Source organism: Epinephelus fuscoguttatus, linkage group LG4, assembly GCF_011397635.1.
Source record: "Epinephelus fuscoguttatus linkage group LG4, E.fuscoguttatus.final_Chr_v1".
Classification (NCBI taxonomy): domain Eukaryota; kingdom Metazoa; phylum Chordata; class Actinopteri; order Perciformes; family Serranidae; genus Epinephelus; species Epinephelus fuscoguttatus.
Window position 1 is genome coordinate 5,705,477 of NC_064755.1, and position 13,237 is coordinate 5,718,713.

Genomic DNA, 13,237 nt, shown 5'->3' on the forward strand with positions numbered 1-13,237 from the left:
ATATCCTCAGTATGTGTTGGGGAATAGGCCCACTTAGCATTTTCAGTCTGGCCCATGGGTGCAAATAGTGGGACTTTGTGTGTGCAGCATAGACTGTATGTAAATATGGGCAACATGTCTCCACTTACCCCCACTGCACAGAAATGAAACTGAAATATCCTGGATATGACTGCTGCCATGTTGCTCTAAAGATGTCATTTGGAGCCAGAGTCTGCACGAAAGCGATCTCCACAGTATCAAATTTCCCACCCATACACCTGTCTGACCTGTTGCAGCAGTGCCAATCAATGCAGGCCCACCGATTCTCTCACACAGTTGTTAATCATGACGTAAAATCCCTGTTTTATAGCACTAAATAAGTAACTCAAACAAAACTTGACCTGTACTGCAGCCAGTCAGCAGGAGGCGATCCAGATGTTTCAGCTTCACTTAAGGGGAGCTGTCATGTCATCCATCTTTATATACAGTCTCTGGTGTGCAGTTATGGATATGCTGCATACTTTTTAATGAATTAAACCAGTTAAAGTGACTTTGCTCAGCTTTGTGAAGCCTAAAACTGGCTCGCTGCTGCTTTGATTTTGGCATTTGAGCTGCTTCATTCTGTTGAATTCTGTTTTGCATAATTTGCCCTTTTGTTATTTATTATTTTTCTTTTATTGTTATTAAGCAGCAAACACCAATAAACCTGATTCTGATAGTAATGTTTTACATTACATAAACATGGAATACTTGTATATAGTATTAAGTTCATGTTAGGTACAGTTATTTGAGTATTTGAGTATACAACAGTTTATCGACAAGTCAGAACACTTGGGAGTTTCATGTAAAAACTGTAGAACTACAGTACATACTTTGACCTACGCATATGTAGCATTAAGTATTAAATCAACACTGTACTTTTTATATCTTTATTTCACATGAATTCACATTTTGCCTAAAAAAGAGATTCATTTTGAAAGTGTATCTTGTACAAAAGGTGATCACAGGGTTTGCTGAAATACTGTATATAACAGCACACCTGAGATGATGGCAATTACGCACCCATTTAATGTGACAGGTTTGCATTCTAGTGTCACTGACGTCAAAAATGGACACATGCCTACATGAAAAGCATGAAGTCAAAACATTAACTGTGCACAGTGATGTTTGGTTTCATGATTGGTTGAACATGAAATACAGTTTCATAGTCAATCATAACACTAGTATGCAAAGATGTTTTCTGTTTTGTGTCCCAGCTTGTCCAGATTTGGCAGACAGGCGTACTGGATCATCGGTGGAGGACCGCACAGGACAACAAGGACATCGTTAGACGGAGCAGGGAGGTGGTCCTTGATCATGTCACAGGTCACAAACCCTGAACTGTAGCTCCAATCTTGAAGACACAGCAAAAGAGAGAGAGAAAGCAAGGAGGACTCAGACTTAACATTGAATCTTTTTCATAGCTGTGAAAATTCTATATGGAAACACATGCTTTTTCTAAAAAAAAATGTTCACTTTTTGATGCAGCTGTTTGGTATATTTACAGTCAAAAGGTGAATCACTGCCATGACAGTGACTCACTGTCATTGTGCTGATGTAATGTGGCTTATTATACAGTTATTCAAGAGGGAAGCCTCCCCTTTTCACTTCAACTCTAAATACTAAATATTGAACACCTGCTGCTATGATTTTAATATCTCTACTTCCTTTGTGCTGCAGGAAATGGATGCCTAATAGTGAAGGGTGAGCAGAACCAAAGAGAAGATCTTCTAAGCTATAAAAGATGGGACATTCAAAGAAAGAATGAAAATATTAATGAAATGATGTGCTTTTTTCTTTTTTTTATTTCCAGGAGAAGATAAAGATTTCAGCTGGTGGTCAGTGAAGCCATTATTAACAAGAAACATGATGAGATCCGTTCAACTTGTGCTTTCATTCACAGATAGTCTTCTCTCCCTGCAAGGCAACCAAATAATGACACTGCCAACAAAGAGCAAGTACACCTCTTTCAATGAATAATGATCAAGGGCCAATGTGCTTCTATTCTGCGTGGGACTAATGAAAGACGAGACCGAATACGAGCAGCGTTCAAGGCCTTCATAGCAGAGATTATGTAACAATATTATGCTCATTAATTTCTTCTCGCTTTAAGGATTATAGAGAGGAAGACATGAGCGTTTTGCTAAGCGACTGTAACACCTTGTTGGAGCTATCTCCTTCCTGAGCCTGCAGAGATTTTCCTTCAGCTGAGGGGTCTTTGTTTGGTTTCCCACTGTGAATATTCAGCAGTGAACTAAAGGGCTGAGCTTTGAGACTGATTCATTCAGACTCATATAGCCTGGAACTGCGCTAATACCCACATGTGTTGAAGAAACTGGAATCAGGATACCTCTGTGTGCTGTGATCCCAGCTTCTTTGTGGTTTGTTGTGGTCATAGATTTTGGGGAGATGCAAAGGACAAATCCCCCTCAATATTTAGAGCATGTGGTTTGTTTATGGATCTTCTACATATTGTTTAAGATTTTTTGGAGTTGTGTGCACTGCTTGTTTTCATTATATGGACCCCTAAAGCCCCCATTTCATATACACCGATCAGCCAAAACCACTGACAGGTTAAGTGATTATTGATTATTGTGTTCCAATTCATTGTTCTGCTGGGAAACCTTTGGTTCTGGTATTGATGTGGATACCACCTGATATGTTCCACCCACTCAAACACCATTGCAGACCAAGTACCCCCCCCTCATGGCAACAGTACTCCCCTCACCCGTTTATATTTTATTAAGGCTTAAAGTTACGCATAATTAAGTATGGGCTGTGTGTGTGTGTGTGTGTGTGTGTGTGTCCATCCTCAGCTTCTCCGTGAGATCCACCCCCTGCCTCTCCACAGTATGATCCCCTCGGGCCAACTTTGAAAATGGGAGTCCACAAACCAATGGGTGACGTCTTGGTAGCTACTCCTGTTATTTTTATACTGTCTGCATTTAAAGCATGGTATAATTTTTTCTGATGTTAATGTATCGTACTAGTGTGACCACATTACACACAAAACCTGTTTGTTTTTGGTCAGAGGTAATATTATTAATACTTAATAATTAAAACTCTGTAAGCTTTAGCTATATTTCTACTGAAGGGACAGCACCTGTTCTGCACTTTTAAAACACAAGGCAGCTTATAATGAGTAAAGGTCCACCAGGCATGTTATTAGGTCCATAGTTGAAGAAATGCTGTCTTACCTTGTGGAGGTTTGTCCAGTGTAAACCACAGCTTGACTTTATCAGGGTGGTTTTTCTTCACCTCTTCCAGCTCCTTCCTGAGGAGAATATCTTTCTCAGTCTGAGAGGGAGCAAGTGAAAGAGATTTTATTTCTCCAGAGTGTCTTTCATCTATGAGCTGTAAAACTTTTAACAGTAACACACAGAAAGATTTCCCAGAACAATATACCACACAGAGCTGCTGACCTGGTTGGCAAATATGAGGGAGCACATGGTGTTGTCACTGGGGTCTGCTGTGATGCTGCGGATTAACTGCAGCATAGGAGTGATACCTGTCATAGTAAATGACAAACTTAGTCTCAGAGGATGATTCATATCTAACTGAGGGTAAGTACAATGTTGCCTTTTCATTTTTTTCTATAAAATTATGTTGCTAACAGTGAGGCTGCAAAGACAGTATCCTCAAATGTACCCGACAGTTATACTGTAGTACAGTTTTGGGTGCAATTTATGTGCTATATAATAGAAAGGCCACAATATACTTAATGAACAATTCTTTTCCCACTCGTCATCTACATAACAATCCAATAACATATTATCCAGTTGCACATCCAGGGGAGCTGTAGCAGGGGGAAAAGTGGGGCTCATTACCCAGGGCCCCACAGGACAGGGGACCATGATAAGCCTGGAATAAAAAGTTTGGTATTGTTTGCAGTTTTTATTCCTAAGTAATTAGTGCCATAATTGGTCAAAAGACTGAACTTCATATAAAAAAAATGTGGAATCTTTCTTGCAATAGGATTCATTTGTAAATACAGCTAGAGCTGAGTGATGCTCGTTATGTCTCCCCCCCCCCAAAAATGAAATTGGGGTTCCAAAAAGAATGAAAAGAAAGGGAAAGAAAGCAAACTGACATTGAAAATTCACCATTAGAGAGACACGAATTCGGAGAGGAAGGTCAGGGGGGCCCACAGAGACTGCTCATGCATAGGGCCCAGAATGTGGTGCTACTCCACAGTATAGATCTGTGATGCAATGAACTGATACCAGTGAGTACACTTAGGGAACCCTTTAATTTTCTCCCTCAAAAAGAAGAATATTTGATTTTGCAGAGATTTCAGCCTGCTGAGCCTCTGTGATGCTCCTCTGGATAGTGTATGCTTTCATGTACAATATTGAAAGTTCACAGAAATGTAAATGAACCTGTTCCTCCAGCGATCATCCCAACGTGCTTGAATTTCCGAACCTTTGGCTCTGACTTCTTGTCTGGTCGGATGGAGAACTGACCTGAATGAAGAGAGTAAGTCTCAGCATGTGTTTGGCAGCCTGAGCTGCTCAGACAGTCTTATATTGTACCACAGTGACATCTGGTGGTGGCAGCGGCTTGAAACATATTGAATACTTTATACTTTCTTTATCTTTTCTTTTCACACATGTATACTCTCTCTCTCTCTCTCTCTCTCTCTCTCTCTCTCTCTCTCACGCACACACACACACACATGCACACACGCCATACCATTTCCCTTATACACAAGCAGTCCATTGGGTCCTCTGAAGTCCATGGCGTCTCCAATAGCCATGTTGTCCAGGTACTGAGACATCTTCCCTCCATCTGGGAAGGAGGGGTGGCAGTTCTTGTAGTACACCTGGAGTTACAAAGAGGAAACAACTATTTGAATCTGTTTTTGGCTCATTATTGCTTCTACGGGGCATCAAAAATTACCTCTAGAATCATTAGCATAGCCAATAGTTTGTTCTGCAAGGCATGGATGGATTAATAAACAGGCCTACTGGGCACAGGCCCGGGGGCTCAAAATGTCAGGGTTCCCCCTGTCTTTACCTATAAAATGTCACTCAAATTACAGTAATGGAAAGAAAAGAAAGACTTAAAATGACCACAAAGAAAATAAAAACAACAAAAAGGCGGAAAGAGACCACAAAGAGACACAAAACAGCAATAGACACAAAGAGACTCACAATCACTACAGAAAGGGGTAAAACAACCATAAGAGACACAAAATGACTTTAAAGAGATGCTAAGCAACTACAAAGATTTAAAATAACTATAAAGAGACACAAATGGCAACAATGAGACTTAAAGCAACCACACAGAGACACAATAAGACAACAAAAAGATGTAAATCAACTAAACAGAGACACAAAATTACCACAGAGGCACAAAACTCTAGAGATATGTACCAACTACAAAGAAATGCAAAACAACATCAAAACGAGGCTATATAATGATAAAGTCTGTGTGTCTTGCTCCTATGTAGAAGAGGTGGTGTTGCCTTCTGCATATCTGTGCCCAGGGGCCCTTTTGTCGCATGGTCCGCCCATGCTGCAAGGTATGGATGCCGTTTGTTTTTTGACAAGCAGTATCCAAAAAATAAAATCTATCCACTTAAACCTTGATGAACTCTTTTGTATATATCACGTAGGTTATCACCTTAGAAAGTTGATATTGCTAGTGCGTTAGCAGACAATAGCTTAGTTGCACATTGTGCAAACAAGGAGCAACATTGGCATTTATTTAGAGTCATGTTTCCTTGCCAATGAAAGTTCAACATTGACTCTTCTTCTCTCTGTATCGGTCTCTGTAGTCCCTAACTTTAAAACTCTTCAAAATCTCTGTCTTTTTTTTATCTTTTCAAATCATCAGGAATTCCTTCAATACACTAAAAAGACCGTCTGGTCCACAATCCAAAATAATCTATAATATATAAATAACCTAAAAGCCCAAACCAAACCTGAAACGCAAAATATGTTGAATGTACAAGGAGTGCATTTTCCCAAAATTCTGCCTCCCCAGGGATGAGTACACCTTGCTCTTGGCTAAAAAAAATCATTTATATTGAAAATTTAACAGCTAACATTGGCATCAACTGCCCAGTAAATCAGAATCGTGAATGCCTGAGTATGAGCATGGTGAGGCAAAGTTGTTTTCTAACTTGCTAAAAAGGCACTGTCCTAACTGTCCCCCTGTCCAAACCGACCCTGCTCTCCCCTACTTATTTGCACTAGCACACCCATTAATTACAACGTGTAAACTCTTTCTTACAAGTTAAATGATAGAAGTGTTGCTTCTCAAATGGTAGACTATTAAATACCTTGACCACAAGGTCAACATATCCCTGGTCCTCGTCACTGGATACTGGAGTGTAGGCTCTGACCACCAGACTGCCGTTCACCCTGGCTGACAGGTACACATGCTGACCTGGTGCAGAGGACAGAGGTGGAGGACAAGAAGGGAGGATGAGTGAGGTGGTGGATTTAAGAGGATGGGAAAAATACCAAAGCACTGATAGAACATGAGGGCTGTCCTCTGATAGAAACAAGCTGTATTTAACCCTTTTCAACTACTTCACTCACCTCATCGGTGTACTATTGTTTAATTGTAATGTAGGACTATAATACATTTCTAACACACCAGCATATGTTATGTTTGGAAAAAGTGACAGCTCAATATCTAGTCTTTTACCTATCCAGCCCAGTCACCAGATGAAAATGTTGGCATTGTGCCTTTATGCAAACCATGTATACATTACATTTCTGTGTTTCGTATGTATCATATCAGCGTCTCTCAAGTGATGTAGGCGGCACGTTGGTCTAGTGGTTAGCACTATCGCCTCACAGCAAGAGAGTTCCTGGTTGGATCCCAGGAGGGAGCCCTTCTGTGCAGATTTTGCATGTTCTCCCTGTGTCAGCGTGGGTTTTCTCAGGGTACTCCGGCTTCCTCCCACAGTCCAAAGACATGCAGGTTGCAGATAGGTTAATTGGTGACTCTAAATTGGCTGTGAATGTGAGTGTGAATGATTGTCTCTATGCGTTAGCCCTGCGACAGTCTGGCGATACCCTTCCCAATGTCGGCTGCCATGACACAACGCTGGATACCACCAACCAGGATAGCGCCGCAAAAAGCAATTGTTTTCTTGCTGAGACATAGCTGCATTTCCTGCCAGGATAGTGTCAGGTGAAGTGATTTTTTTTTACCAGAACATCACTACTTTTCCAGCCGACATAGTGCCATAAAAAGCATTTTTATTTTCTTTCTTTCACGCAAGCTGTGACTGTGGTACCAAACCATGTTTTTTAAACCTAGACATGAGCTTTTCCTAACCATGACCAAGTGGTTTTGGTGTCTAAACCTAACCACACGTTAACCATAGCGTTGTTGAATTGTAAAGTTTCAGCTTATCTACCAATGTAATGTAACCCTGGTTTGTAGAAACGTACAATGCCAACAGTTTTTCTGACCATTTAGTTGATCACTTCATATAATTTGATGTGTTGCAGCTCAGTCAGTGGAGTCACTACAAACAGATCAAGATATCTCATATTGTAATCTCATTTACTGCCATATGTCAGATACTTCAAAGATCAAGATGGGCCAGCACTTAGCACTTATAAGGCCTTAAGTGCTAGAGATTCATAAGAGGTACAAAGAAATACTATGCTACTGTTTCTCAGAAATAAATGTGTAAACACTAACATCTCACCAAAATACTTTAAAACACCTTAAAGCAGAAAATCATTCTAGTTAGAGAGAGTTTAATCTTGGGAAAGATGCTGTTTCAGTACCTACTGGCAGTCCAAGGACGTGAGTTGCAGATGGAAGGCCAAACCGAAATTTTTTTGTGTCATGGCTGATTTCCTGTACAAGGACACAGGTTAGAGCAAAGTACAAAAACAAAGAGTGTGTAGATCGTGCTTGCTAGTTTGCAAGGATACTTTTAGACAGGGTGGTCTTTACACAGTATACCTGATGTATATATAACTAATGTATAATAAACGAGGGGAAATTCAACATATACTGTAGATGTGAAAATTTGCCCCCTGTAGGAAAACAGAACTATTGTAAATATTAGGCTTAGGTTGGGTGGGTTGGGTGCTTCATTTCCCTCTCTCTGTTTTTCCTTTCTTTTTTCTATTGTGTTATTTTTTCATAAATCCTAAAAGAGAATGGTGTCTCTAATCTGTTTTGTAAATGCACTAATTATCTTCATGTTGCATTTGTATATTTACCAAATTACAATACCAATATAATCTCTTCATAAAATGCTTTAACAGAAAAACAATAGGCTAACAAAAACATTCATTCATTCATCTTCTAACCGCTTCATCCTCTTGAGGGTCGCGGGGGGGCTGGAGCCTATCCCAGCTGACATCGGGCGAGAGGCAGGGTACACCCTGGACAGGTCGCCAGACTATCGCAGGGCTGACACATAGAGACAAACAACCATTCACGCTCACATTCACACCTACGGACAATTTAGAGTTATCAATTAACCTAGTCCCCAATCTGCATGTCTTTGGACTGTGGGAGGAAGCCGGAGTGCCCGGAGAGAACCCACGCTGACATGAGGAGAACATGCAAACTCCGCACAGAAGGGCTCCCACGCCCGGGATCAAACCGGCAACCCTCTTGCTGTGAGGCGACAGTGCTAACCACTAGACCACCATGCCGCCCTTAACAAAAACATATTAAGTAAATTAGAAACAAACTACAGAATGCACTCTCCTACAAAACTGCATGTGTGAATGCTGACTTTAACAGTTGAATAATACCAATGATAAAAAAAAAATGGGGAAAATGTAAATTTTCTGGAGAAGCTGACACTACACTGCAAAATTGGCTTAAAATGCGTGAGAATAAGGTGAAGTTGTAGGAATAGTTGAAAAGTAGAAATGAGTCTAATTACTTTGAATTTTTCTGAAAAGTTGAATGAGACTGCAGAATATTTTGAAGTTTTTAAAAAGCTGATGCTACACTAAATTGTTGTGATCAGTGGGGATTACAGATTAACAGAGAGAATGTTTCTGGAAAGAGATGCTGATTTTTATTCTTTCATATCTTATTTTTCCCAGTGCTGTGAGCACCACTGAAATTCAATAAACCTCCAGTGGCCAGAAATCTAGGATTGGGAAAAAAAGAAAAGAAAAAAAAGAATCCAAAATGCTCTCTGTGATTGGGTAAGAAAAGAAAATGTGTTTGGGAAAATCAACCCTGTAATCAGACATGAGGTTATGATATGTGTAGAATGCCAAAATATGAGCGTCACACCAGTTAAATGGTAAAGTGTGCATTTGTATTTCTTGTATTTCAGTTTGTACACTGATAACAAGTGAAATAAAGGTCTTCAGAAATGATTAACATTGTTCTGACTGGTGTACAGCAGTTGAATATAAACTGTTGTATAATCAGGTCTGCATGTCAATGTGTCTGCAAGAATATAGTGCTGATTCTTTGTTAAATGTCTGTGTCCATATGCAGTTTACCTGTTTGTCTAAAAGAGGAAGGGAATATTTGACCGTAGGATCCTGCAGAGTGACAGGCAGCTTCTTCTTCTTCTCTCCTGCTGAGCCTCCCAGGAGGAAGTACAGCACAGTCACCACCACCACACAAACACCTACCACTACTGGGATTATCTGCAAGAAATACATGCAACATGGAGACGTGACTAACAGTGAAGGTTCTAATTTTAATCAAAAGCAATAGTTTCCCCTCATTTTAATTTTGCCATATAACATGCTTTATCAATGAGTTACAGTACACTTAAGTTCAACAACAGAAAAGAATAAAGGAGAAATGCTGAGTAGATAAATAAAATCTCCCAATCTGACTAAGACTGAGCAGGTCTTCAAGGAATATAGCAACTCTCAGGCACAGAAAAACAAAAATAAGTAGATCATTTAAAAGGGGAATTAAGTAAAGGTTCATTCTCACCAAGCTGTGATCCATGGTTACAACACAAAGTGTGCCAGAGTTTCCTTCTCCTCACTCAACCTGAGAGACCAGAGTCCACATACAGTCAAAGCAATGATACTGTAGCCTTCACAACCTCTCTCTCTCTCTCTCTCTGTCACACACACACACACACACACACACACACACACACACACACACACACAAGCCGTGTGCAAAGGCCTCCGAAAGGGGGGCGTGGCTTCCCGCAGGGGGAAAGGTGACACAAGGTCCAAAGCACCAATAGGAAGTCGGCTCCCACCATGACACTATATAGTGCTGTATAGTCTTGGTGCTCAGGCAGTGAGGAGCTGAGGCCCGAAATCACACCACTGACAGAGGGGTGGAGAGAGAGAGAGGGCCACATTACATAACTGACACTTGATTTTTTACACAGAAGAATTGACATGTACCTACATTTTCAAAGCTGATAATCCTGGTTGTATGAACATAAAACATACAGTACATTTCATTTTCAAACACTTTGCATCTTAATATAATACATTATACAAGTCTGTCCTTGAGATTTAACAGTCCTGAATAAAAGAGGACCGTGAGTTCTTTGAGGAATGCATTACTGAACAAATAAAAACTGCTGCCATAAAAAGCACCACATTTCTGTTCTACCTGTACAGTCAGGATGCAGTAAAAACAGGATCATCATACTTTATCTACAATGGCCTTTGATGGATAAAACACAAAGTGTTCTGTATGAATGATATAAGTGCCTACCAATGTTAGAAACACCTCTTGTAGATGTAGAAATAATAAAAGCACTTAACTTAAAGCCCCTCTATTTAGCATTTATCAACAGTATACAACATTTAGTAAAATCTTGCAAATGTACAGTGTTTGGCAGCAACTATAACATTTCTTATAAAGATATATTTTATATTATATTAACTGTGCTTTACTACATTGTCACTTATTGTCTGTTTACACAGGAGGAGTTATGGTTACATTAATCAAGACTTGTATCTGCTGTGTTATAAATCATCTTACATATGCTAACAAGTAAGAATTAAAATATAGTGTTACCAACAAAAACATATACATACATATAGTACATAAGTACAATCAAAACATGCAGGGTAATATGTATCCTGTCCACCATCTAAGCATGCCAACATTAAGCTGTATGTTTATTAGCACTAAACACAATGTAGAGCCAAGCTGGTGGAATTGTTGTTAGTTTTGCAGGTATTTGGTCCTAAACTTAAGTATTTGATAAATTAAGTAAGTAAGTAATATTCAGAATTTTATTAATGATCTGAACAGTTTTTACGGTAGATTTGACACTGTGGATGGCAGGACAGAATGTGAGGAAATATGCAAAAACCTCACTGCAGAGACATCAGTGAAGATGATGTTGCTGCAAGTCTTTTTTAACTGAAGCCAGACCACTGGCACAGATGATCTAAAAGCCCAACTTCTTAAAGACTGAGCTGCTTAACTAAAAGGAGTTTTTGTTTCAGTCTCTCCTAGACACATGCACGTGCCAAAATCATGGAAAGTCTCAATAATTAGGCCAGGGCCAAAAAATACAGGCGCAAGGATACCAAGCGATTTCCAGTCTGTGTAAAACAATGGAACATGTTCTGGCCAGCCACCTGAACAATGCTGCGGCCACTTTGCTAGACCCACTCCAGTTTGCATATAAGAGCAACACAGGCACAGACAACGCTGTGCTGACTGCTTAATACATTTGCAAAACATCTTATACATCGTAAAGGATTTGCCAGGGTTTTATTTGTGGATTTTAGTTCAGCTTTTAACTCAACGATGACACAAACTCCTGAGAAGGCTAGCGGATCTTAACATTAGAACAGCGTTAGTTCTCTGAGACTTTCTTACATGCTGTCCACAGAAAGTCTGTATCAGGAGGAGGATGTCAGATGTGCTCACTGTGAGCACAGGCTGCCCACAAGGATGTGTTCTGTCCTGTGCTATTCTTTCTGTTTACTTATGAATTTATGATCAATGAGAAATATTGAAGGTTGTTTAAATGTGCTGACGACATGGCCTTAGTTGGTCTTTTACAGAAAATAAACCCATCGGGTGAAGTTGCCTACCTGGCCTGCACTAGGGCCCTTCAAACATGGTGTTGCATAAGCAAGTTTGAAAAATAATGAGGCCAAGACTAAATAATTAATTATTTACACGAAACAAGATCTGAGGACAGAGCTGGTTTCACTCAATGGCCAACCTGTTGAAACTCTCTGGAAATACTAAGTATTTTTTCAAGAGATGCTCACAGCGACTTATCTTCTTAGGAAACACAGTGGCCTTGGTGTTAGTCAGCAGTTTTTAGAATTAGTGCACAAATATATGGAGTGTTTTAACTTTTCACTTTCCTGGTACAGTCATCTTAACTGTACATTCAAGAATAAACTCTAGGATTGTGACAATGGCAAGTAAAATAGTCGGAAAGCCACAAAAGCCCTTGACCCAACTCTTTACAGAAAGGATGAGGAAGAAAGCAAGGAGTATCTTGGCAGATAGCTCACATCCTCTCTTTAGCCAGTTTGAGCTCTTGAGCTCCGGGAGGCGCTATAGAGTCCCTCTGGATAGATATAGAGTATAAAATGTATTTAAGAAGTCCTTCATCCCAAGTGCCATCAGTAAGTGTTGACCTGCTGATGGTGCCAGATGAAAAGTCAGAGGATTACCAAAGTTATTACACTTCATCTTGAGGGGGGCATGAAATAACAACTCCATGGCAATCCAATCTAGTAACTGTTGAGACATTTCACTCAAACGCATGAACGTGAACCTCATTGTGGTCCATGTAGGAAAAGAAAGGGCACCATTAAGATCATTAGTTTCATCCTGTGTCCTCCAATAGCTCTTGAGATATTTCAGTCTGGACCAAAGTGCTAGCAACTTATCAACAATGGCATCCCTAGAGCCACGGCGCTAGCATGACTAAAAATATATTCAAAAACTCATTTAGTCACCTGATAAAGGTTGGTTACAGATATTTTACTGTAGACACTATGAATCAAATTGTTTTTATTCCATTTTAAGTGTAATTTATCATGCTAGTGTATCCAGTCTTACTGAGTTTTGCTTCAAGACACAAATATTGAGAAGAAAACCAGGAAACAAGGAGAATTACTGTACACTGTCAGCAGCTTGATTCATTTCACCCTATTATGTGACTGTTTGCATTTTGTCAAATCTAATCTATTCAGCTGAATCCATGACCAAAACACTGAATGAATGTCTTCACAAAAAAATCATGGCAATCCATCCAAAAGTTGTTGAGATATTTCAGTCCAGAAAGTAGTGATGAACA

At 39.8% G+C, this 13,237-nt stretch overlaps 1 protein-coding gene across 1 annotated transcript; it reads right to left on the reverse strand.

Moving 5' to 3' along the window:
* Positions 1 to 894: 894 nt before the first annotated feature.
* Positions 895 to 10,057, reverse strand: LOC125887561 (NADH-cytochrome b5 reductase 2). The gene is made up of 9 exons (XM_049574508.1): positions 9,922 to 10,057; positions 9,474 to 9,623; positions 7,776 to 7,848; positions 6,305 to 6,411; positions 4,711 to 4,840; positions 4,398 to 4,481; positions 3,441 to 3,526; positions 3,216 to 3,315; positions 895 to 1,372 (listed from the first exon to the last, which is right to left on the reverse strand). Exons 1-9 carry the CDS (start codon positions 9,934 to 9,936, stop codon positions 1,200 to 1,202), a joined length of 918 nt encoding a protein of 305 aa, XP_049430465.1. The 5' UTR covers positions 9,937 to 10,057; the 3' UTR covers positions 895 to 1,199.
* Between the last annotated feature and the right edge of the window lie 3,180 nt (positions 10,058 to 13,237).